Source organism: Athene noctua, chromosome 15 (assembly GCF_965140245.1).
Source record: "Athene noctua chromosome 15, bAthNoc1.hap1.1, whole genome shotgun sequence".
Lineage (NCBI taxonomy): Eukaryota > Metazoa > Chordata > Aves > Strigiformes > Strigidae > Athene > Athene noctua.
Genome location: NC_134051.1, coordinates 6,139,351 through 6,164,334, shown reverse-complemented (window position 1 = coordinate 6,164,334; position 24,984 = coordinate 6,139,351). Strand labels below are relative to the sequence as shown.

The window sequence follows — 24,984 nt, the reverse complement described above, 5'->3', positions numbered from 1 at the left end:
TTGCTCAGAGTGTGGGCAAAGCTGCACGTCCCAGGGGGACCATCGCCGGGATGCGTACGAGCCTGTGTTTCAGGGCAGAGGGGATGGAAAGCCACGTATTTTATGCCTCTTTTTTTTTTTTTTCCCTCTCTCTCTCTAAAGCACCAGGAAAACAAAAACCCAAGCTGTCTAATCAGAGACAAGCAGATTCCACCCACTTCCTTGGAAAACTTGCATTTGCTAGGAAATCATCTAGCTGCATTTACAGCAAGCAGAGTGCCCCAGCGGTAGCTCGTGCCTTTCTGGCAGGATGATAACCAGCGCTGAACAATTATTGCGCTGGAGCGGGAGCAGCAGACATATTGGCTTTTCTCAGCCAGCAGGAAAGAATTTGCAAAACTAAGCAGGCGACTGGAGCAGCTCGGATTTGCAGCGCTGGATGCGCGGTGCCGGGGATTCGCAGCTCACCAGATTTGCTGGTGGCAGCATATCAGGGACTTGCACACCGCATGCACCTGGGCTCCTATTTACATTTTTTTTTTTTTTTTGTAAGGGAAGGGCCCGGTTTTGCTGCTTGGAAAAATACCTCCGGTTGCCAGCTCCCCCTGCAGACACTCAGCCCCCCCAAGGTGTGCGCTAGGGCAGGTGGGGAGAAGTTATTTGCTGCTTTATTATTTTTCCCCCCTCTAATGAGAAAAATGTGTTCTTGTCAAGGAGATTGTCCTTAAAAAATACAGCGCTAGGAAGAAAGGCAGCCAGCTCCGTGACAATTACCTCCGTGGGGCCGCAGTTGATGTGCAGTACCCGGGAGCCTGCCCTGTGCCAGCCCCGCTGCCCACAGCATCGCCGCCAGGAGCCGGGTCAGTGCCAGGGCTCCCGGGGAAGCCCCCCTGGGGCATAAGCCCAAATCCCTACTCAGAGCAAAGCTCCTTCGCTCCGTTGTAACTCCAGGTGGGGATGTATGGGATGGCTGACGTGACTCACATCCCACAGAGATTTTTGGTCCTTCCCTGGGTAAAACTCCCCCTGATTGTGGGTCCCGTGTCCGCGCTCGGCTGCTGCACAGGCTGGGCATGGGGGAAGCAAAGGAAACACTTCTCTACAGCCTTGTTGGGTTGGGAGCCCTCTGTCTGCTCACAGCAATCCCCTTCTCAGATGGAGCGTCTCCAGACGGGATGCTCCAATGTGCAAAAGCGGCACGGTGGGGCTTCGGCGTGGATTCAAACCCTGTGCCCATCACGGGTGCTGCCTGGAGGGGACAGCAGGGCAGAGCCTGGCCTGGAGTACGCTGCCCGGCCCCGCTCTGGATGCAAACTGCACATCAGTTGCAACAGCAGCTGATGGAGACTCCAGTATATTAGCAGCATTAATTAAGTTACAAAAATTATGCATGTTATCAGTTATGAGACGACCTTTCATAAACTCAGTTATTAAAGCAATAAAGCATGACCCGCTGGTCCTAACCAGTTTAATGGCTGGCTAAGAGTGCGGTTTTCACATAATACTTTTAGCAGGTCATTAGCTGAGCAATAAGATAACATGGAGAGCGTAAGTGATGCACGTGAATGGCAGCAGAGGCAGACACATCGCTTGATGGGGGGACGTGGGGCTGGGGGTCACCAGTCCCTCCACACCACTTGCAGTTGTGTGCAGGGGCTCTGGTGGTGGCTGCAGCAGGTGACGGTGGTGTGGTGGGTGCTGCCAGGGCTGCTCCCAGTGCCGTGCTGAAATCCCAGTGTCGGGGGGGTAAATCCATTCCTGGGGTGCTGCGGGGCAGGTTTGGGGCTGGCGCTGGTCCCTCTGCAGTGCCGATATCGCTGATCAGGCCTGTGCTGCAGGAGGGATGTGGGGTGTTGTGACATGGCCCCCCTGGGGCTCTGCTGTAGGACGGGGGACCGCGACATTCCGCAGGGCTGGGGGAGGGATGGAGGGGCCTGGGTTCCCCCCGCATGGCCGGTCTTGGTGTATGGACGGTGCCAGTCCGGCGTATGGGATGGTGTTGGTCTGTTCAGGCTGAGACCCCGGTTTGGGGGTGTGTGGGGTGTCCCTGCCGTGTCCACCACAGCACCTGTGGGGACATGCCACGTGCCCAGGGCCTCCTGGAGGAAGCCACTGAGCCCTGGCTGAGCCCTGGCTTTCAGGTCCTGGTCCCTCCACGTGCCATTGCCATTCCCGAGCGCATCCTGACTGGGCGTCAATGCCCTTCCTCCCCGTGGCTACACCACGATACCTGGACATGCCAAGAGCTGCACCGCGCCACCAGCACCCCCAGCACCCCCAAAGCGCCTTTCCCTGTCCCCGCCAGCCGTTTCCAAGCACTGACCCTCTCCATAAACAAAGGAGAGGGAGAGGGAGGGTGGCTGGCATGTTAATATACTCTCCCCCCCTCTTTTCCTCCCTTCATCCCTCTGGGAAAGGCCTTTGCAGATATAAGCAAACCTTGATTAAAAGCTGCCTGACAGGCAACGGCAGCAGCAAGCAGCAGGCAAGGAAGCTCTCCAAGTCCAAAGGGAGCTGCTTCTGCTGCTGCCGCTGCTGCCTCCATTCTCAGATGTCCCTGATCCTTTAATCAATCACAGCCGCGGAAGAGAAGAGCAAACACCCGTGCCGGGGCAGAGGTATGTGCATGCATTCGTTCCAGCCGCAGCCGAGGCAGCAGGGCGGCCACACGCCTTCGGCTGGAGGCACGGAGCCGTCGCCGAGCTTGGAGCTGCTCTTTCAAGTCCCGGAGGCAGCAGGGGCTGTGTCCCCTCTGGTCCCTCCAATGTCCCCACGGGACCCGGCAATGGAGGATGGTACCCCACGGGGTGCAGGCAGTGGGATGGGTACAGGCAGCTTCTCACCTACATCTGCCCCCTCCCCAGGTGCGAAATGAGTCGCTGGAGGGGGAGGATGCTCCCAGCTCCCACCCCATGGGCTCTGCCATGCTGGTGCTCATGTGCCTGGGTAGCAGCGAGCAGGGAAGATGGGGTGTTGGCAGATGGGTACCCCCCCACACTAGGTAGCTGCTGGGATGGGGACAGCCACCGGGCACCAGCTAACACAGGGCTGGCCAAAACCCAGCCATCCTTCGATGGCAAAGCATGGCTGGGCACGTGGTGCTGCACCTGCGGTTCCCGGCTCAGCAGCCCCAGGGACGGCCCTGGCAGGGAGCAGAGCCCTGTCCTGGGCTGCCAGGGGTGGGCAAGGGGTCTGCTCCAGCCCTGAACCACCGACGTGTGGAGAAACATCCCCCCCACCGGCATGATTTGTCACCAAGTCCTGTGTGCCTGTGTGTCACCGCAGGGCTCGTCCCCCAGTGAGGCTGGAGGGTGGAGGGACGGGAAAAAACCACATCTTTTTAATAAAACCCAGCAAAATCCTCTCTTTCCTGCTGTGCTTCCCCAGCTCGCGTGTGGCAGCGGGGGCTCTGCCCGCAGGAGGCCGGCAGGGGCAGGCAGGGACTGCGATTTCCTTGCTTATTTTTTGCCGTTTCTTATTTTTAGCGCCGCGTCTTAATATATTGTGACAGTGCCCTGGGACGTACTGCGCCTCCGGTCGTATGAGAAGGTGTCTGGGGCAGAGCCGCTTGATGCCGCAAATGAGTTTCAGCCAATCGCCGGCGCGACGCTGGCTAACGAGGCACCCGCCGCTAACGGGGGTCCCCGGGGAGGGGACCGAGGGGGGGAGTGGCAGGGCTGAACCAGTGCACTGAATTTGTTGGGGCTCTGCAGGGAGGGACTTGCTCTTGGGGGAGCCCCGGATTTTAAAGCCCTTTTATGTTTTTTTAATAAGGCAGTTCTGGTAATGAGGGACTGATTGCTGGCAGCCGCGGCGGTGGCTCAGCCTGTGCCTGGCAGGAGCGATGTCTTCGGTCGGGGACAATCCAGGGGTTTGGTGTTTTGAGCAGGGACCTCGTGGGTACCGTGAGCTGCGCTCACCTCAATCTCCCTATCTGGAACTGCTTTTTGGGAGGAGTTGAAGGTTTCCACACCAAGACGTGCTATACGGTTGCAATTTTGGACCTGCAAGTGGTTTTTATCAGAGAGGCAGCTGACAGAGACATGGGGACATCGGGATGTTGCTGGGACCGGGGTGGGAGCCCACCAAGCTGGAGGTTGCCAGCACTGGCTCAACTGCGGGTGCAAATGCGGTGGGGACCCCGCGGCCGGGGCTGAGCAGGGTGCGTCGTGGCGCTGGTTTTGGCAGCAGGCATCTGCATGCGGGCGCTGCCTGCCCCCAAGCCCATTAGTAACGGATCTTTGTGGAATAACCCTCCTCATTAAGGCGAGCTACCCCGTGCGTCAAAGCCGCTTTATAAAGAAATTATACTCGGCCCCGGCCAGACTGTGCATATGTAAATGGGGCGATGCACAAGCCTTGATTGAGACATCACAGGGCAGCTCAGCCCTGGGACCCCCGGGATTCCCCAACCCTGGCAGGAAGCGGGGGGCTCTGGAGGGGCTGGGGGGTTCCAGTGGAGGGAGACAGGCCCCAGCCACCTCCCAGGGTCCAGCAGCCCCCCGTGTCTACCCCAGGCCTTGGCAGGAGCCATGGAGCTGTTCAGGGCTGGGATGTCTCCAGGTGTTGGAGGCCCCAGCATCGCGCCTCCAGCCTCCACGTCCTTCCTGCTTCCAGCCCTCCCAACAGCATTGTGATGTGGCTCCTGCCCTCTGCACCGCGGCACCTCTCGGTTTGGGGGAGCAGAGTGGGAACCCCCAATTCATCTGTCCACCCCCCCGAGTTTTTTCAAGACATTGCTGCATGCCCAGTGCTGGTAGTGGGAGTGTGGGGTCCCCCTCTGCTCCCTGCCTTGTGCCTGACCCAAAGCCCTGCTGAGCCGGGATTAAATCCTCCTGATCACACACATTGGGGTGTTCCAGGGTTTGGGAGAAGCTGGAACAAAGTGCCAGAGCTGAAGCCGTCCCGAGCATTGGGCAGCATTGGAGCCCATCAAGGGACATTGAGGGACACCAGGGGACATTGAGTGACACCAAGGAACACCAAAGGACACCAAGGGACACCGAGGTCCCTCACACGGCGCCAGTGCCTGTGCTGGCCTCTGCTTTCCAGGAAGAACTCAGGCCAGGAGCGGACACGGCAGCACCAGCCCCCCCCGGATCCGGCCGCAGCATCCCCACGTGCCGGGGCATCGGCGCCGCTTTGTGCAAACACAGCGGCAGCTCGGCGGGGAAATAAGACCCTTCTTTTTTTTGGCAGCGTGTTGCTAATCAGCACGACCCAGCGCGCACCGCCGCGGGCGCGCGGCTCGCTGCTATTTAAGGAGCCTACTTGAAATACACCTGCAAGAGGGGAGAGGAGCGCCAGCAAGTAAATAACCCAGCAACCCGCCGGAATAAAAACACCGGCGGGGGCGCGCGGGCAGAATGAGAAGAGATGCAGCGATTTAAGGAAAAAAAAAAAAGAAAAAAAAAGAGGAAAATGAAGTGATGAAGTGCAATCTGGCAATTGAGGGCTTGGTCTCAGTCGCACCATGGTTTTCCACAGGGATGGTCCCTAGTGCCAGTGCTTGGTGGGGAGACCCTGCCCTGATGGCCATGGTGGGGGGTCTCACCTGCATCCCTGGCGTGGGCAGGCGGATGGATGGAGCCCCCCCTGCCTCCCCGCTTGGTGTGTTTACCACGCGCTGCCGTTCAGCTCCTGCCTTCTCCCCCCTCCCCTTCTCTCCTTTTCTGAAACATTATAAATCAAACAGCTTAAAATGTAAAGCATCAAAAATTCTAAAACCTTCATCTATTATTAACTGTGACAGTAAATTCCACCTCTGAATGTTTCACATAGCAACTGTTACCAGGACTCAGCATCCGAAGCTGATGTTCCAGCAACTTTCCATCACGCCACTGCTGCTCCGGTGATGCCGAGACCGGCCCGGTGAGACACGCTGCCACTCCCAGTACCTTTCCATGGGATTGGGATGTCAGCAGAGAAATCCAGCTCGGATTTAGTCTGCATAGCCTGGCTGTGCTGCTGGGATAGGAAAGGAGCTCAGCACCTGCGTGTTGGGGTGCAGGAACTGGTGGTGGGGGTCCCCCTTACCTCAATGATGATCATGTAACTCCCCTCAAACTTCGTTTCTTTCACCATCACGTTATGGAGCACTGTAAATAATGGGAAGGGGAATGCAATAGTTAAAATAAATGGATAGAGAGAGATTTTTGCAGGGGATGCTGTTTGCTTTTCTGCCACTGCTTTGGCCCGGTGCTGGCTGAAGTTGTCACCCCCACCCCAGCGCAGGCAGTGGCTCTTGCTGCTCCGAGCATTGGTCTCGTTGTGAGCTCGTGGGTGCCCGTGGGGACCAGGATCTGAATGTTCACCATCGGTGCTTGTTCACCGTCCTCACACGGCATCGCGGCTCTGCTTTGTTGTGCCCTATGCCCAGAGACCAGGATGGCTCAGGTGGAGCCACATTGGGTAGTTTGGGTTGGATTTGGCAGCGTGGCAGAACCAGGAGCCTGATCGGAGATGGGGAGAGCCCCGTGGGATGCTGAGAGTCCAACCAGCACACCAGCATTCCTGCTGCCAAGCCACCATCGTGGCGAGGCTCACACCGGCATCCCCAAGCACCCCAACCCCCCCAGCAGTGCCCACCAGACCATGCCTGGGGTCCCCACGCCCCGACACAGTCGTCCCCGCTTTGCCATCATCCTGGCTGTGCCACCTTCCCACAAATCCCGGTGGCTGCCCTCGTGCTGCCGGGATCTCTGCCGTGCCGTGCCCTGCCGTGCCGTGCCGTGCCGGCTGCGGGGCCGGGCAGTAGCGACTGCTCCGCCACCTCCCCAGGGACAGGCAGCAATTTTCCTGCTCCGAAGAAGCTTGTGAAGGTTTGAGTGAATCTGGGAAGCAAATCTAATTGGCAACCTGGTAATTCCTCGGGGGGACATGTACTTTGGTCATATCTAAGTACATTCCAGCCAGTGTTTAAGACACGCTGAATCCAAACTTGGACAGTCAAATACCAGCAGCTCTAAGCTCCTTATCTATTTCAGGCAGATTAACTCCTTAATCATCCCTTTTGGAAGTTCCCTGCCCCAAATTCCTCTCCCCTCTCCTTTCCCCCCCCCCCCTCCCCGCCCCGGTTTTTCAGCAGGAACAAAAGGAGCAGACTTTGCGGGTGTGAAAGGTTGGGACGGCGCCCATGGTGATTGACAGAGTCAATAACCAGGAACCAGGAGAAGGCCTTTGGAAATCTGCTTCCCCAGTTCACCTGCCCCGGTATTTGTCTTTGGGATTTGGAGACAGGAATGTATAATACCAAAATAATTTATCACACGACATTGAACCTCGATTTAGTTTTTCCAACTCCCTTTCATTCTGTTTCTTTAATCTTGATATATTTTTTCCAACTCCCTTTTTATTCTTATTTTTCCTTTTTCCCAGGGGATTCCTGTTGAACATCCCCTAGCAAAGGTCCAGCTGGGGGGGTGCTGGCTCCCACCATGCTGGCTTGGGGAGATGTGTTGCTCTGCAGCCCCCAGCCCCACTCATGGCAAGGGGATGCTCATTTTTCCCCCTCTTTTTCCTTCCTCTGGCAGGCAGAGGAGGCCATGCCGAGCCGCCGGGATGCAGGCAGTGCTGGCCACTGTCACTCAGGGGAGTGTCAGAGCATTACGCTTCATTACCGAGCTGTCTGCTGCTGGCGGGAGATGACTTAGAGGGCAGAGCCTGGCAGCGGCACAGCCGAATTCATCTCCGGTGGACAGACCTGTCTGCAGGCAGACGCTGAAGTGCAGCATCCGCGGGGCGCCCGTGACCCGTGGAGGGGGGTTGGTTTGCCGTGCCAGCGGTAGGGTGACGGTGGCTTGGGAGGTGTGATTTGGCACGGCGGAGCCCCAAAAGCAGAGGCAGGTGATGATGAGAAATCAGGCCACGGGAAGGCAAATGGGGGATGGGGTAATGCCCCCTGTAACCGTGAGTCCCAGTGGGGGATTCTCAGCGGGACTGGGACCACCTGTAATATTTAGTAACACTCATTTAAAACATGGCATAAATGTCCCTGTCAACGTCGTGGGGACATGAAGGCACCAGTGGCAAAGCCCCATCACCTCCTGAGAGAGAGCAGGAGTGTGGGAGGGGGTCAGGGCACAGCCAGGGTCTGTCCTTTGCCCGTCGGCAGCCATCCTGCAGCAGCCAAGTGTCTCCTGGTTTTGGTTGCTGCAGCATGAATTTGCTGAAAGTTTTCCCAGTAGAAAAACAGGCAGTGGCCGGGGCAGAGCCAGACCCACCAGCCCCGGAGGAGATGGACCTAGTGGAATGTTTGAGAGAGCTGGAAATGTCCTGGGGGTGATGGCCACCCGTCACCCTCTAGGTCTCCAGGCTGCTGGGGGTGGAGGCACCTGCTGGGAGAGGAGGTCCAGGACCCTGGCACGGGGCTGGGACACGAGCCTGCTCCATCCCCATCCTCCTAGTTCGGCATTTCCCAGCCCAGTGGTGCTGGCTGAGACGGGGACCACCAACACAAACTCAGACCACCCCGAGGTGGGGAAACTGAGGCACAGCTGGAGAGTGGTCTCTGTCCCATCCCGGCTGGGTTTCCCGTGCAGGGCGCAGGCTGGCTCTGAGCTGCAGTGCTGGGTGGGTGCCAGGGCCTGCTGCCGGGTTTGGTGTGTTTTTGCCAGGATGGAGGGCTTGGCACCTGCCCATGGGCCAGCGCAGGGTGGGGATCACTAGCCATCCCCCTGGTGTTGCCCAGGGAGCACAGCTTCGCACGTTTGACTGCATCTGCCTGCAGCATCTGTGAGCTCACGGGACAGCCACATGCAGAGTGAATCTGGGACCAGGATGAGGATCCATTCACTCTCCCATCCTTGTGAGAGCTTTGATTTGCTTTTATTTCTATTGCAAGCAGCATGAACCCCACAGGGCCGGGACCTCAGCCAGCCACATCCTCAGCATCACTGAGGAGGATGCCATGGGGCATCCGGCTTTCCTCGCCCAGCAAGGGGGCTCCAGCAGCACTTCAGGGGTCCAGCACCCACTTCCCTCCCGGTAACGAACCAGCATCTTGTTTATATAGTTTCAGCGAAACAGCTTGTCCAGCAGCCGTGCCAATGAGCGACGGCTGGGAGGCAGCTCTGCTGGGAGAATCTCACCGGCGATTTGCATACGAGCAGCGCACTAAATATTGCAGGCGACCAGCCGGCGTCAGGCCCGGGCAGCACGGCCGAGGGGCCGCATCTGGAGAGTGCAGAGCAGCAGTTCCTCACCGCCGGCGGCTGCCAGCATCGCTCCCATTGCTCTGCTCCCCATCCCTTTCCTCACGGGGATGCGGTTTCTGTCCCACTTCGGGGGGAAACTGAGGCAGGGGGCAAAACGGGACGTGGGAGAGGGAGCAGGGGTAGTATTAGCGGCCGCAATAATGGTTGGAATGGTTAATTATTATTGGAATTGAAGTGAGTCAGGCTGAGGGGAGGAAGGAAGGGAGGAAGGAAGAAGGATCCCGACCTGTCAGGCAGAAAATTAGTAAAGATGAAAAACGGGAGCGTGCCGAGACTCGGACACAGTGTCGCTTCGTGCTGGCACCGTGCTGCTGGATTGTTTTGAGGCTGAAGAGTTGGCTGAAGGTCACCGTGGTGCTAAGTGGCCACCCCACGGCCACCCCACAGTTGCCCCATGGCCACGGCTGTGCCCACCGGTGCCCCCGGCATGGCTCATTTTGCCCGTCCTTGCCGCTGTCTGCCCACCCGCAGGCAGGTCTGCAGCAGGATTTAGGTGTGGAGGCTGGGAGAGCTGGGTCCCTCCTTAACCTCGGCCGTATTTCCAGCCTCATGACGGGCTGGTTTTCCTCTCCCCGCCAGCGCCTCAAGGTTGATGTCAATCCCCTTGCTGGGGAGCGAGAACACGCAGCGCCCTCCCTCCATGTTACGTCCGGCGATGAATTTTGCTCCAGAGCACTTCCCCGAGAGAGGGAATTTGCCCAGGAAGGCTCAGGCTGAGCATCTGCTTTGCTGTGAGCCTCCAGCCTTCTTTTTCTTTTTTTTTTTCCTTTTTTTTTTTCCTTCTTCCCTCTTCTTTTATCTTATTTTCCCTTTCTCTTTTTTCCTTTTTTCTCTTCTTTTTTAATTTTTTATTTTTTTCTTTTTTCCTTGTTTTTTCTTTTTTCTTTCTTTTTTCTTTTTTTCTTTTCCCCTTTTTTCTTTTTTCCTTTTTTCCTGATTTTTCTCCCCTCCTTTTTTCCCTTTTTTTTTTCCTTTTTTTTTTTTTTTCTTCCCTTCCATTTCAAATCCTTTCTTGCCAGCTGGCATTTTCCAGCAGCAAGAAAAAACACAGCAACTTGCTCTGACTCTTCAGAGCCTCCCCCCATCCTCCCCAGCCCAACCTTCTGCAAACCTCCCAGCCCTGACATCAGGGACCCAAACCCACCCACCCCCCCCTCCCAAAGTAAAGGAGGAAAAACCAAGAGAGGAGAGGATGGAGCTGGCGGATGAGCCGGATTTCCATGTGAGGGGATGAGGTTGGGGAGGCCACGGGCTTCCCCTGGCAAGCAACGGAGAAACCGGGGCCAGCAGAAACGTTGAGTCATGAGTGCGGTTCGCAGGCGATGTTTTTTTTTTCCCGAGTAAAATTCCTCGCTGGGGAGGAGCAGAGCCGGGGCAGGGGGGCAGGGAGGAAGGACTGTGCCCCCCAAATGGGGCATTGATCTCTTGATGGGGTGCACCCCATTGCGATGGGAATTCCCTGGGCAGGTCGTCCCCCCGCACCAGGAGGGGGGTTTGGGGTGGGATGTGGCAGGGGGGACCTGCCCAGGGAATTCCCCAGCAGCTGGATAGGAGGAGCAGCATGATCGGGGGGGGGGCTGCAGGAGATGGTGACCCCATCCCTCCTCCTCCTCTCTCCCCGCATCCACCCACCCCCACGCAATGGGCGGTGCAGCCCCAGCTCCATTTATCATCATCTGCGGGCAAGTGAAGTGTGCAGGGAACAGCTGCTCCGGTCGGCTGAGCGCTGAAATGGGGGGGAACGCGGCGACGGGGGGAAAGCAGGGGGCTGGGGTCTGCCCTGTGGGTACTGTTCCCCCCTGCTGCCCCGCCAGTCCCTGCACTGGGGCAGAGCGTTCGTTGGCATTGCAGGAGATGGGTGGTGCTGATTTGGGGGGGGCAGATTGGGGAGAAGGTGTGTTAATGGGGTGCATTGCAGAGAGGGTGCATTAAAGGGGTTCGTTGGGGCAAGGGTGCGTTAAGGGGGTGCACTGGGGATGGCGCATTATTGGGGTGCATTGAAGAGAGGATGCATTAAAGCGGTTCATTGCGGGAGAGACCATTATCGGGGTGCATGGGACAGAGGGTATATTAAAGGGGCTTATTGGGGGGACAGTTAATGGAGTACATTGGGGAGAGGGTGTATTAAAGGGGTTCGCTGGGGGAAGGGTGCATTAAAGGGGTTCATTGGAGGGAAGGGGCATTAGTGGGGGGCATTAGAGGGTTCATCGGCAGCGTGTGCACCCAATGGGGGTACCAACCCCTCCGAGCGAGGTGTCACCCCCCCCCAGTGCCAGGTCCCGCAGGGGTGTCCACAGGGTGCAGGGACAGACGGACAACAGCAGCTCCGCAGCTTCCTGGAGGGTTTGACCGTGCCCGGGGCGAGTCCCGTGGGTCCCTCTGCACTGCCGGGGGGGTGTCTGTCTGCCCGTCCCCCCAGATACTCTCATTTCCAGCTCATGGGGCAGGATGCACTTTCCGGGGCTGTCCCACACACCCCAAACCCCCCATCTCCCCGCGCAGCCAACCTCCCCTTTTCTCTCCTCCCTGAATAATCAAATTCTCCGGAGCAGTTTGCGGTGTGGCAGCCGGCCAGAAAGGGTTTCTTTAAACTCCATCAGCTCACAATTAAACAAATCCGGGGCTGACGCTCCTTGATAGGCACTTATTCCCCCCCCGAGAGCCACCGAGGGGTCCAGGGGGAGTCCTATCCCTTTACTTCCCCCTCCAATGCCACTCCACCCTGTGGGGCTGAACCTCTGGGTGAGGGTTTGGGGACTGGGAGAGGGGTTTGGTGCAGGGGTTTTGGAGGTGGGGAGTGGGGGGGGGGGTGTCCGTTGTGCCAGCGCTGCTCCGATGGCGGAGCATCCCCCTGCGAGAGCGCGCTGCTATTTTTAGTCGTTGAGTCCTTGTTGATGGCGCAGCAGCGAAGGCGAGGGAGCAGCCGGAGGAGCAGCAGGGCTGGGGGGTGCTGGATCAGCCCCCACGGGATGAGCAGCAGCTGGGAAGCAAGGCCGGGGTACAGGGGGGGCTGGGGGATGCCCGTTGCCCCCCCGAGGCGTTGGGGGTCTTGGGTGCTTACCGAAGGTCCCCTGCCACGGAAAGTCCTGCGCTGCCTTCAGAGGGCTCCGGATCCGGCCCTGCCGTGTCCCTGCCAGCTGAGGGAAGGGGGAGGAAAGAGAAGGCAGGGAAGGATGGAGGGATAGGGGGGGAGGAAAATAACACCAAACCCAGCCACGCAGCACAAATCCTCCCGAGCAGCAGGCAAGCTGCGAGCCACCGCGTGAGCGGGCATCTGCGGCGGCAGGACTGCGCTGGGCTGGCAGTGCCGCGCGGTGCGGTGCCCCACCTCGGCTCCCAGCATCAGCCCCAGGCTCTCACGGCGTGGCCTCGTGCACCACAGCGTGGCCCCGGGTCATGCCCTGACGCTGGGAGGTGCAGCGGGTCCTTGCGTGTCCCCGAAGGGTGACACTGGGGCTGTGCTGGGAGCTGTGGGGCCATCTGGGCTCTGTGTGTGTCCCTGGGAGGGGACAGGGTGCTGCGGGTTGGCTGTAGCCAGAGGCGAGCGTGGCTCCTTGGCATGTGAGGACAGGGTCACGCTGGCTCCGGGCATCATGGTGGCCCCAGGTCCCTGCCTCTTCCAACGCGGATCCGTCTCGGGGACCCTCACCATTAGCCCTGGCTATAGCCACAGTGGCTTTTGCCAGGCCGCTGAGGGCAAGCGTCCAGCTGCGGCTGTGCACCGTCGGCCCCGTATCGATTCCTGTGGTGGGGACAGTGGGAGCTGAGCTGGAAACTTCTTCGGAGCTGGGAGAGCACGTCCGGCAGGGACGTGGCGGGGGGAGCAAGTGCGCAGGGCCCCCGGGACACGGCCACGGCTGCCTCCCCCTCCCGGGAAGGGCCGTAACCTTGCTGCTGTCGACAGCTTGATTTGATGCCATTAAAGCGTTTGCTCGGAAACAGCCTACATCAGGCGGCAACATCTGTTACGGCCCTTCTCTGGCAAAGCCGCGGCGCAGCCGAAGGCAGAGCTGGCTGCCGGCTCCTTGCCGACAGGTCTGGGTGCTGCTGGGGATCAGGGTGTCCCCTCCCTGCCCCGAGCGGCAGGATCACCGGAGTTCGGCTCGTCTCAGACAGGGGAGCAAAGGGCAGCCCCGGCTGCACCTCCAGCCTGGCGGGCCTCATCCAGCCCTCGGGGTGTGACACCCAGGGGCGCGGGATGAGCCCCGGGCCTTGCCAGGCGCTGGGACGGGCCGAGGCTGGCTGTCCCCCACTGGGGTTATCCTGCAGGCACAGCCGTGGCCTGGTCCTGCCCGAGGGTTTCCTCCCACCCACACGCATGTGTGTACAGCGCTGCACACCCCTCCTGCAGGTACACCCACATGGATGTACACCCCATGTGCAGGTACACCCCACATGTACATACACCCCACATGCATGTACACACTGTGTGCAGGTATACCCCACAGGTATGTACACACTACATGCATGTATATCCCACATGCACATAGACCCCACATGTATGTGCACCCCACATACACCCCACATGCATGTGCACCCTGTGGGCACACACACCCTGCAAGTGTGTAAACCCCCCCCCCCCATGCACACCCCCACATACGCTCCCTCCGTGCCTCCCCACCTCTGCGTGACAGCGAGCCACCCGGCCCCTTGCACTGGCCCTGCATTGCCCCGGCTGTTTGGCAAATTAACAATAATTAATTAATAACATTAATTAATAATAAAAGAGAAAGAGGGGGGAAAAAAGCTCCCCCTCAAACCACCAGCCCAGGGTCTTCCCAAGCCAATTTTCATTTTTCAAACCTGCATCCACGTGGAGCGTGAGGGGCCCTTTACTCCCTTTAATTTTCTTGCTGCCGCCCGGGGCTGCCCCAGAGGCCTGGCTTTGATTTTGCTGCCTTTGTTCCGGCACAGGACAGGGCAGCACCGCGCCCACGCCACGGTAGGGGCTTTTGCACCGGTGTTAGCAGATTTTTAATTGACCCATCTTTTCCCCAAGAAAAAACGCAGCCAGTCACCCGTGCAGCCTGCGAGATGCAGCTGGAATGTGGGGGAGCAACGTGGAAAACATCCAAAAAAGAGATGGGGTGCTGGGCTGGCGTGGGTGGCTGTAGTGGTGCCGGGGGGGCACTGTGCGGTCGGTGCATCCCTGAGCCACCGGCGGTTACGGAAATATCACTAAATAAAGCCTCGTGTGTGTGCATAGACCCCAAAAAGGTGCTGAGATGTTACCGGTGCCCACAGGGTGCTGCGAGGAAACGAGGCCGAGCTGGGACTGAGCAAATCGGCACTGTGGTTTGTGTGGCTATGGCAGAGCTGCCACCGAAGGGACCAACTGGAGCCACGTGCCAAACGGTGCGGTGGCACGAGGGTGGTGGGAGGGGGACACGTGGGGACACACACTCAGCCCGGCGTGGCTGGCACCGTGGGGAGGTTTGCCAGGGAGCACGGCTGGGCACGGTTCTGCCAGACACCGCCAGCCCCGCTGTGTCCCCTCCCCTTGTTGCACTCGCAGAGGGGACAGCACCAGGGTCACTGCTGTGGCATGGTGCCAAGGGAGCAGCACCGGGGAAACCTCCCGGAGAGCAGCAGACCCTTGGGGCTGCCCTAACCTAGGCTCCCAAACCTCAAACCGCTGCTGAAACAGGCTCATGTTCACCCCAGCGCCTCCCACCCAGCATGTGTGGCCCCTTCATCACCACCGACCCTTCATTAGCCCCCACAAGCCTCTCGGCTGCTTCCCAGATCAAACCAGTGACCCAGGTGCTTCCCTGAACCCAACGCAAGCGGGGCGAGGAAATGGGGAGGTTTAATGACGACGGTGGCGAGGCGCTGGGCTAATAGACGTCTGCTGGCGGGAGCAGACAGCTTCCAGATGGTATTGCACCGGGGCAGGGGGGATCGGCTGGGCCCGGGGGGGCTGCAGGAGGCAGCAGCAGGCAGAGCCGGGCAGAGCCAGCAAGTTGAAATTACTTTTTTTGCAGCAGAGCCTGCGGTTCTGGCCCTCCACGCTGCTGCTTCCAGTAATTAGCCCAATAATTAAAAAGAATGGCGATAAGCGGGGTGTTTGGAGGGGTTCACAGGATCCTGGCATTCCCCGGGGAGGGTGTACGAGGCGGGGTGATTTGCAGAGATGAGGGGCAGAAACGCAGAGGTCCAGGGCTGGGGGACCCTGACACAGTGCTGGGGGTCACTTTGCCACATGAGGTGGGCAGGGAGGGGGGTTTTTTGCGCTGCAAAGTGGGGGGTGGGCAGTGGAGAAGGGGAGGGCTCCCAGCAGCAGGGTTGGGAGGGCTGGCTGGGCACACTGTGGGCAGGGGGGACAAGCTGGACCCCAGTCACCCTCCCTGCTCGTGGGCACTGTGCTGCAGAGCGGGGCGATGAGCAGGAGCTGTGACGATGATGCAGGGCAGTGAGAGGTGAGGTGGTGCAACCCCAAATGATGTGACGTGGGGGTGACACGGTGCGGCGCAGAGCAATACCTTGAATGACTCGAGCGTGTCCAGAGAAGGGCAATGGAGCTGGTGCAGGGTCTGGAGCACAGGTCTGATGGGAACTGGGGGGGTTTAGTCAGGAGAAAAGGAGGCTGAGGGGAATCCTCCTGGCCCTCTGCAACTCCCTGCCAGGAGGGTGCAGAGAGGGGGGATGAGTCTCTTGAGCCAAGGAGCCAGCGCCAGGCCCAGAGGGAATGGCCTCAAGCTGCCCAGGGCAGGGTCAGGCTGGCTCTGAGGAAGGATTTCTTTGCAGAAGGGGCTGTTGGGCGTTGGAATGGGCTGCCCAGGGCAGGGGGGAGTCCCCATCCCTGGAGGGGTTGAAGAGTCGGGTTGACCCAGCGCTGAGGGATCTGGTGGAGTTGGGAACGGTCAGGGTGAGGTTCGTGGTTGGGCTGCAGGAGCTTCAAGGGCTTTTCCAGCCTTGATGATTTTGTGATTCGCAGTGATGCAAACCCAGCTGCTGTGATGGAGGGTGATACAGGGCAGGGCAGGGCAAGGGGATGCGACACAGGGCAGCGTGAGGCAGGGCAACCAAGGCAATGCAACACAGAGCAAGGCAACCTGACACAGGGAGATGAAATGCAAGGTGATGCAGGGCAGGGTGATGCAACAGAAGGCAACTGATGCAGGGAGATGAAATGCAACGCCATGTGATGGTGGGTGATGTGAGGCGATGCAGGGTGGTGTGCAGCGATGCAATGCAAGGTGATGTGATGCAATGCAAGGCAACTCAGTGAAGGGAGATGACATGCAAGGTAATATGGTGCAGGGTGATGCAAGGCAGTGCAGGGTGATGCGAGGTGAAGCAATGCAAGGTGTTATGATGCAGGGTGGTGCGATGCAGGGTGATGCAACGCAAGGCAACCAATGCAAGGAGATGAAATGCAAGGCGGTGTGATGCCAGGCGATGTGAGGTGATGCAGGGCAGTGCAATGCAAAATGACGTGCTGCAGGGCGATGCAAGGTGATGCAGGGCGGTGTAAAGAGATGCAATGCAAGGCAACTCGGTGCAGGGAGGTGAAATGCGAGGCAGGGCAATGTGATGTGGAGCAATGCAAGGCGATGCAATGCAGGGCGATGCAACACAAGGCGACCAGTGCAGGGAGATGAAATGCAAGGCGATGCGGTGCAGGGCGACGTGAGGCGATGCAGGGCAATGTGAGGCGAAGCGATGCGCTGCAGGGTGATGCAAGGCGATGCAGGGCAATGCAGCACCACGCGCCGTGCTCCAGGGTGGTGGTGAGGCCGTGTCCCCGCGGCGCAGGCCATGCTGCTCCACTCCGTGCGCGGCCGCGCTCCCCCGGCCCGCCGCGGTGGCGATGCTTCATTTGAATTCTCGCCTCTCTCTCTTCGCAGATAACGAGCCCGCGCCATGCAGTCCTTTCGAGAAAGGTGTGGTTTCCATGGCAACCAGCAGAGCTACCAGCCGACTTCACAAGATACATCACGCCTGGAGAATTACAGGCATCAAAGTCAGGCAGGGCCGAACTGCGAGCGGCAGAGGCTGGTGGCGAAGGAGTACTACAGTCAGCAGCAACTGCCGTACTCGGGCTACGAGAACAGCGCCGTGGAGAAATACCACCGGGGAAATAAGCAATTAGCGGGGCAGCAGCTGCAAGGCAGGCCGGCCTTTTCCAATTACACCGTGCAGGAGAACAGCCCCTACCCAGCCCGTTATTCGGGGGACGAGAGCCTGCAGGCGTGGGGCGGCCAACCGCAGGCGCTGCCCGGTGGCATGGCCAAGTATGAGGACAGCCTGATGAAGAAGACGGCGGCGTTGGCGGGTGGGCGGCCGTACCACGAGCCGGCGGCCGCCTCACTGCCCTTCCGGACTCACTTTCAGCAGCAGCAGCAGCAGCAGCAGCAGCAACAGCAGCAGCAGCAGCAACAGCAGCAGCAGCAGCAGCAGCAGCAGCAGCAGCCGCCCGCGCTCCCCTACCCTAAGCTGCAGCGGCAGAAGCTGCCGAACGATGTCTCCTCGCCCATGCCCTTCTCACAGAGCCCCCACTTTGGACAACACTCGCAGTCCTTCCCTGCCTCCTCCACCTACTCCTCGGTGCCGGGGGGCAGCCAGCCAGCACACTCCTACAAGAGCTGCACGGCACCCTCGGGGCAGCCGCCACTGGAGCGGCCCCTGGGCAGCGCCGCCAGCCTGGCCCCCGGCCCCCGCGTGCCCAACCTGCACGGCTACCAGCCCAACCGCATCGGCTACGAGCAGCCCCCACAACCACCGCCGCAGCCCCCACAACCGCAGCCGCCGCAGCCTCCGCAGCCGCCGCAGCCCCCGCAGCCACCACAGCCCTTGCAGGGGCGACATCACGCCCCGGAGACCCTCCACTACCAAAACCTGGCCAAGTACCAACATTATAACCAGCCGGGCCAGACTTACTGCCAGGGTGACGCGCCGCCTGTCCGGACACCGGAGCAGTACTACCAGACCTTCAGCCCCAGTGCCAGCCACTCGCCAGCTCGCTCCGTTGGCAGGTCCCCGTCCTACAGCTCCACTCCCTCCCCGCTGATGCCCAACCTGGAGAACTTCCAGTACAGCCAACAGCCGCTGAGCGCCGGCGCCTTCCCGGCTGGCATCGCCGACCACAGCCATTTCATGCCGCTGCTGAACCCTTCTCCCACCGATGGGACGAGCCCTGACACTCAATCCGGGAATTGCAAAAATTTGCAGAAGGAGAAGCTACCCGAAAACCTGCTGTCAGACCTGAGCCTGCAGAGCCTGACAGCGCTCACCTCCCAGGTGGAGAACATCTCCAACACCGTCCAGCAGCTGCTTCTCTCCAAAGCGGCCGTGCCCCAGAAAAAGGGCATCAAGACTCCAGCGAGGACCCCCGAGCAACTCAAGGGGCAGCACTGCAGCCCTGAGAGTAGCACGTACTCAGCAGAACAGGTGGGGACCCCCCTGTCTGACCCGCTGAGCACCCCCCAGTCTGTCCATGCCGAGACGCAGGACACCGACTATCTCAGCGGGTCGGAGGACCAGTTGGAGAGGAGTTTCCTGTACTGCAACCAGAACCGCAGCCCTGCCCGCGTCAACAGCAACTCCAAGGCAAAGCCTGAGTCGGTGTCCACCTGCTCCGTGACCTCCCCGGATGACATGTCCACCAAATCGGATGACTCCTTCCAGAGCATCCACGCCAGCCTGCCCCTCGAGACCTTCACCAAGTACGTGACAAACGAACGGGACTGTCCCCGGCTGCTCCTCAGCGCCCTGTCCCAGGAGGAGCTGGCTTCCGAGATCATCGTCCTGCAGGACGCCATCAGCGAGAAGGCAGACAAAGCCTGGGCCAACTCGCCTATGCTGAGCAAGGAGGCCACCAAGTCACCCTTCCAGCTGGAGAACCATCGGCCCTGCCTGGACTCCATGGTGAAGGGTGCCTGGCCCAGCCAGGGTGACTCCAGCACGCTCACCGAGCCCCTCAAGCTGGACAAGGCTTCGGGGGCCAGCGCAGGGAAGGACTTCGTCGACGAGGTGTACGAGGGTCCCCAGGTGGAGTTCACAGCCGCTGAGACCAAGGACGCACTGAAGGACACTGCCTCACTGGCCTTCAACTCCAAGCCTAGCATCCCAGTGGCGACGTCGAGCGCCGGAGCCGCCGGCTACAGCTGCTACTCAAACACCACCGCCAATTCGGTGGCATCAGAGAACGCCATGGAGCACTTCGAGTGGCCGGAGGAGAGCCTGGGCGAGGCGTGCCTGCGGTGGAAGGACCTGCAAGCCACTGACCTCCCCAAGGGCTTGTTCCCCAGCAAATTGGTGGGCTCCTGCAAGGAGAAAAAAAATGCCTGCGGCTTGGATCTGTGCGATGGCGAACAGCCAGCCAAGAGCGAGCCGGCCCGGGACTTTGCCCAGCAAGCGATGGAGGAGGAGCAGGAGGAAACGCTGACCTACGACGAAGCAGCAAAGGCAGATAGTGAGAGGTGGCTGCAGGACACCCGACACTGCTGCTCGGCCGGGGACTTCAGTGAAATCCCCATCATCTCCTCGCCGGAGCTGAAGGAGTCAGACCTGGAGGCAGAGGAGTACTCCTCGCTCTGCGAGCTGGCCAGCTCGGAGCAGAAGTCGGTGACGTACGACGCCTCGCCGCCCAAGCCCCTGGAGATGCCCGCCGTGCTGTCCTCCAGCGAGGTGCCCGTGTCCGCCGAGGAGACGGTCAGCACAGTGGAGAAGGATTGCTCGGCTCCCTCTGCGCGCCTCTCTGGCCAGTCTGTCATCCTGCTGGGTCCCGCTGTGGGCACGGAAACCAAGGTGAAGAGCTGGTTCAAGTCCTCCCTGCCCCACATCCAGCCTGAGGAGGAGAACAGCGGAGGGGAGACGTCACATCCACAGGCGGCCGATGCTGAATCTGCCCCGTCAGTTGCGGTGAAGCAGCAACTCACCCCTGAAAATGTGCTGGGGAAGACGGAGCCTGTCTCACGGGGCAAGAGCCTCCGCAACAAGAGGGTCCACTGCCGGCTGCCGGAGGCGGACGGCCCCAGCAGCGCTGTGCCGAGCCCTTTTGATGACCTGCCGGCAACTGGCGGCATGGCCAGTGCTTGCCTCGGACCAGATGGCCAAGCGGAGATTCCAAGCAAGAACGCCCACAGCCAAACGCCCCGGTTTCCAGCCGAGGGTCTGCCAGCACGCATGTGCACCCGCTCCTTCACCGCCCTCGCTGAGCCCCGTGCCCCAGCCCCGCTGGAGGGGCTGAAGGCCCCCGCGCACCAGGAGAAGCTGGGAAAGAAACCGGCCTGCGGTGTGAAGCAGCGGGTGGCTTTCAAAGCCAGGAAGCGCAGCAGCCGGCCGGCCCCCAAGGTGGTCCAGAACGCCAGCGACGCCACCCTCCTGGTGCCTGGCTTGGTGGTGACGGAGGAAATGGCGGGGCCAACACTGCCGGAGGGGGACGCGGTGGAGGCAGGGGAGAGGGACCAGCGGTCAATGATTTTGCGCTCCCGGACGAAGACGCAGGAGGTTTTTTACACCAAGAGGCGGCGGGGCAAGAGGGCAGCCGACGTGCGGCTGAAGAACTGCAAGGCACCCAAGAAGCTCATCTCCAACAACCACCTCCCGCCTGCCTTCAAGCTGGCAGCCCCGGGCAGCCCCCACAAGGAGGGGAAGGTGGGCGCCCGGATGAAGCTGCCCAAAGCGGGGCCGGGCGTGGGGGGCAAGATGTCCGAGCGGCCCCTGCACTCGCTGAAGAGGAAGTCCACCTTCATCTCCCCCATCCCTGCCAAGAAGAGGAACCTGGTCCTGCGGAGCAACAGCAGCGGAGTGAAGGAGGAGAAACCAGAGGCACCCCCCAGCCTCTTCAAGAAGATGCCTGTGGCCAAGAAGGTGAAAAGCAAACTGCCCCCCAAGAGCTCTGGTGAAGCCATCCCAAAGCCCCCCGCGCCAAAAGAAGCCCCCGATGTCTGCATCAAGATCACCTCCCGGGCAGCCTTCCAGGAGGCCACCAAGACCAAAGTGCTGCCTCCCCGCAAGGGCCGTGGCCTCAAGCTGGAGGCCATCGTCCAGAAGATCACCTCACCCAACCTGAAGAAGTTTGCCTGCAAACCAGCGGCCACAGCGGGGACAGCGGCGGCCACAGCGGCTGCCTACGGCACCTCCTTGAGCCCAGTGGCGGCGGAGAGGGAGCGGCCGGTGAAGCACAGCGGGATGGCCCTGGTGGCGGGTGACATGCGGCTGCCGAAGCCGACAGCGGCACAGAAGGCACCCGTCATGCCGTTGGCCGAGCAGCTCTGCCGAAACCCCAATGGCCGAGCACCAAAGGGGAAGCTGGGTGGCGGGAAGAAGCTCTCCACTGACAGCTGCCAGGGTGAGGCCTGTACGCTGGCCCCGGGGGCCCAGCCCGGCTCCACCGTGGTGGCCAAGAGCTTGGGGCTACTGCCCAAGAAGAGGAACCGCAAGGGCAAAGCAGCAACGCTGGGCATGGCCAAGGTGCCCCTGGGCCCTGCACCGCCGTCGCTGCCCCGGGAGCGTGCGGCCGGCCCAGGCGGCGGGGAGGAGGTGCCGCGGGAGGGCAAGAAACCAAAGAGCGAGGAGAAGGAGGCGGGGGGGGGTGAGGGCCCCTCTGAGGGACGCCCCACTGCCGGTCCGGCGCGGGGGCCGAAGCCACGGGCCAACCACTCCAACTACAATGGCTACTCCAAGAGGCAGCGGAAGCGTCTGGCCCATGGCAAGGCCAAGGCGGTGCCGGCACGGTGCAAGAGCCGCGGCAAGCGGCGGCGGCAGGCCCAGCAAGCCCCGTTGCTGCACCCCGCCGAGCCCGAGATCCGGCTGAAGTACATCTCTTGCAAGCGGCTGCGGGCGGACAGCCGGGCCCCCCCCTTTGCCCCTTATGTCCGCGTGGAACGGCGCGGCGAGTTCACCACCGCCTGCACCGTCGTCAACTCGCCCGGCGAGGAGGCCCGGCTGCAACGGGGACCAACCGGGCCGGCGCCGCGACCACGGGCATCCCTGCCCGCCTCCTCCACCATGCACATGGGGCCGGTGGTGTCGAAGGCGCTGAGCGCTGCCTGCCTGGTCTGCTGCCTGTGCCGCAACCCCGCCAACTACAAGGACCTAGGGGACCTCTGCGGGCCCTACTACCCCGAGGACTGCCTGCCCAAGAAGAAGTCGCGACTGAAGGAGAAGGCGCGGGCAGAGGGGCCGGGCGAGGACGCCGTCCCACCCACCGCGGCTGACCGGGCGCCCCGGGGGACGGAGGGTGGCTGCGGTGCCGGTGGCAAGGCGGCGCGGCCAGAGGGTGCTGCCGAGGCGGCCAAGCAGAGCGCGCTGCGCTCCAGCCCGCGGGGCATGTTTCGTAGGCTGCAGAGCTGCTACTGCTGTGACGAGAGGACAGAGGGCGAGGAAGCGGCCGAAAAGCCCCGGCGGCACGAATGTCACAAGGCTGAGTCCCCGCTGCAGGAGCCGGCGGGTGACACGCAGGAGCACTGGCTGCACGAGGCCTGTGCCGTATGGACCGCTGGGGTTTTCCTGGTGGCGGGGAAGCTCTACGGGCTGCAGGAAGCTGTCAAAGCGGCTGCCGACCTGGTAAGAGCTCAGCCACCCGCACGGCACCGCACCCCGAGGCGGCATCTCCCACCAGCCTCCTTCACCTGGAGCCGTTCCCGCGGCTCACTGCCAGCCGGGATGAAAATTAATAGGGTTGGCCCCGACGAGTCGCCCAGGGAGAGCGGGGCGGGCGTTCAGGCGCCACGAACCCCTCTGACTTCCCGCGAGATTTGTGCTGCCGCATCTCTGATAGCACCTAAAAACCCCCCTTTTAGACGTAGAAGCATATCTATGTTGTTATGTTTTGGGAGGGCAGCAGGGTCCCCCTCTCCCCAGGGACCGTGAGGATGCTGAGCCCGGTGGGTCACATCGCCCAGCCCAGCCCTGTGTTGCGTGGGGTGGTGACTCTGAGGTGGTCAAACGCAGCCTGGTGAAGGCAGGATGGGAGATGAAAATGGGCGTGATGTGGCCTGATGCCACAGTGATGGGCAGCAGAGCTGGAGGGAGGGAACGGCCCTACCCTGCTCCTCTCCCGGAGTGAGAGGAGCACGGACACTTCAAGTGGGAAAAATAGGGAGGGTGCTGCTGGGAGACCACCAAGGGATTGCGAGATTTTTGTGCTGGGGAGAGGGAAGGCACAGCCACCCAGCAGAAGCTGGGCAGGGGGTCTCCAGCAAGCCCACCGGTACCAGGTTTGGGGCAGACATGCTCGCGGAATGGCTGCCTGGAGGCTGCTGCCCTCTCCCTGCCCACACTGTGGGGCTGGGTGCTCCCCTCCCTGCAGCACCCACTGGCGACAGGGCAGGAGACGGGAGACACCTCAGTCACCCCATCACCACTGCCACTGAGCCATGGCATGGCCCTGGTCATGTCCTTTCACCTCCACACCTCCTGCCTCATGGAGGATGGCTGCAGGCTCGGTGCCATCCTGGGGAGCGCTACGGTGGGGGGAGACCTCCTGCGTGGCTGCAGACAGTTGAGCAAGAGGCACAGTGTCGCCCGTGGTGTGCTGGCACGGGGGGAAGGATGGTGCCTGGCACAACAGTCGGGGGGGGAGGCAGCATGGGGCTGGAGGGGCTCAGGGACGCCACCACGATGTCCTCGCCGCCGGAGCCATCGGGGTGCTCTGCTCCTGCGCTGGGCTCTGACGGGGTCTCTCTCTCTCTCCACATCTCTCCTTCCCTGCTGTGAATTCCCGGGTCTGTGTTTAAAGAAGTGCTCGAGCTGCCAGCAAGCGGGAGCCACCGTGGGCTGCTGCCAGAAGGGGTGTCCCCACACCTACCACTACGCATGTGCCGTTGACACAGGTGAGCGTGAGGTCCCCTGGCACCCTCAGCCCTGGCTACCCGGGTCAGTGGCAGGGGCTCACGGCTCCCTGCTTGCCGGGATGGCGATTCCCCCCCGCTCTGCACCGGCAGTGCTGGCTGGTGTCACGAGTTTGGGCGACCTCAGCTGAACCCATCCTGCACGGGAGGCCATGGGCCAGGGAGGACACTGCGTCCCCACCACTCGGGGACAGCTGTCCTGCCGCGTGGGGACCTGACATGGCTTCTCCTCTCCTCGCAGGTTGCTTATTAACCGAAGAGAGCTTCTCTCTGAAATGTCCCAAACATAAGGTAAGCCCACACCCCCCCGTGCACCCCCACAATGGACACCCCCCCCCCCCATGGGGCTGTTTGCTGTCCCCCCGGGGACACCCTGCTCCACGGCACACCCACCCCGCGTGACAAGGGGCATCGTGTCCCTGGGGGGGTACCAGGGCACCCAGGAGCCCTCCGCTGCGGGGGCAGACGAGTGGGCGCCGGGTTTGGGCCCCCCCCTTCCCCCCGGGTTTATGGGGGTTTTATCCCCCTTCCCTGACAAGGTGGTGGGTGGTATTTGAACCCACACTGCATCTCGGGTGGGTGCGTGCTTATTCACGGGTGGGCAGGGTGCCTGCTGACCCGGGGACCGGACGCAGGGGCCAAACCCTCCCCCCCCCAACAACAACCCCACCGGGCTGACGCCCCCCTTCTCCCCGCAGAGGCAGCCGCTGTAGCCCCCCCCGCGGGCCGCCTGCGAGGGACCGGCGGAGGAGGCAGTGCCCCGGGAGCGGGGCCGAGCCGGGCCGGGCCGGGCCGTACCGGGAGCCGCCCCGCTGCAGGTGGGCGCAGCGCTGCCGCCCCGTGTCCCCCCCCTCAAACAAACAAAAAAAGAGTCCGTTCCGGGCGGGGTAGAGCCAGCGCCGGGTTTTCCCCCCCCCGCCGGGCCCCGGCAAAACCCGGCCTGGCGCGGCCGGGAGACGGAACGGGATCCCCCGGCCCGCGATCGCTGC

At 61.3% G+C, this 24,984-nt stretch overlaps 1 protein-coding gene across 3 annotated transcripts in view; it reads left to right on the top strand.

Annotated features, from left to right (window-relative positions):
- The window catches only part of RAI1 (retinoic acid induced 1), a 76,762-nt gene extending 51,778 nt beyond the window's left edge, over positions 1-24,984 (top strand). For all 3 annotated transcript variants that reach the window (XM_074919603.1, XM_074919605.1, XM_074919604.1), the window contains exons 3-6: positions 17,045-22,709; positions 23,884-23,977; positions 24,237-24,286; positions 24,694-24,984. In XM_074919603.1, coding sequence (XP_074775704.1) covers positions 17,061-22,709; positions 23,884-23,977; positions 24,237-24,286; positions 24,694-24,708 — 5,808 coding nt within the window. In that variant the 5' untranslated portion in view covers positions 17,045-17,060 and the 3' untranslated portion in view covers positions 24,709-24,984. The remainder of the gene's footprint in view (positions 1-17,044; positions 22,710-23,883; positions 23,978-24,236; positions 24,287-24,693) is intronic.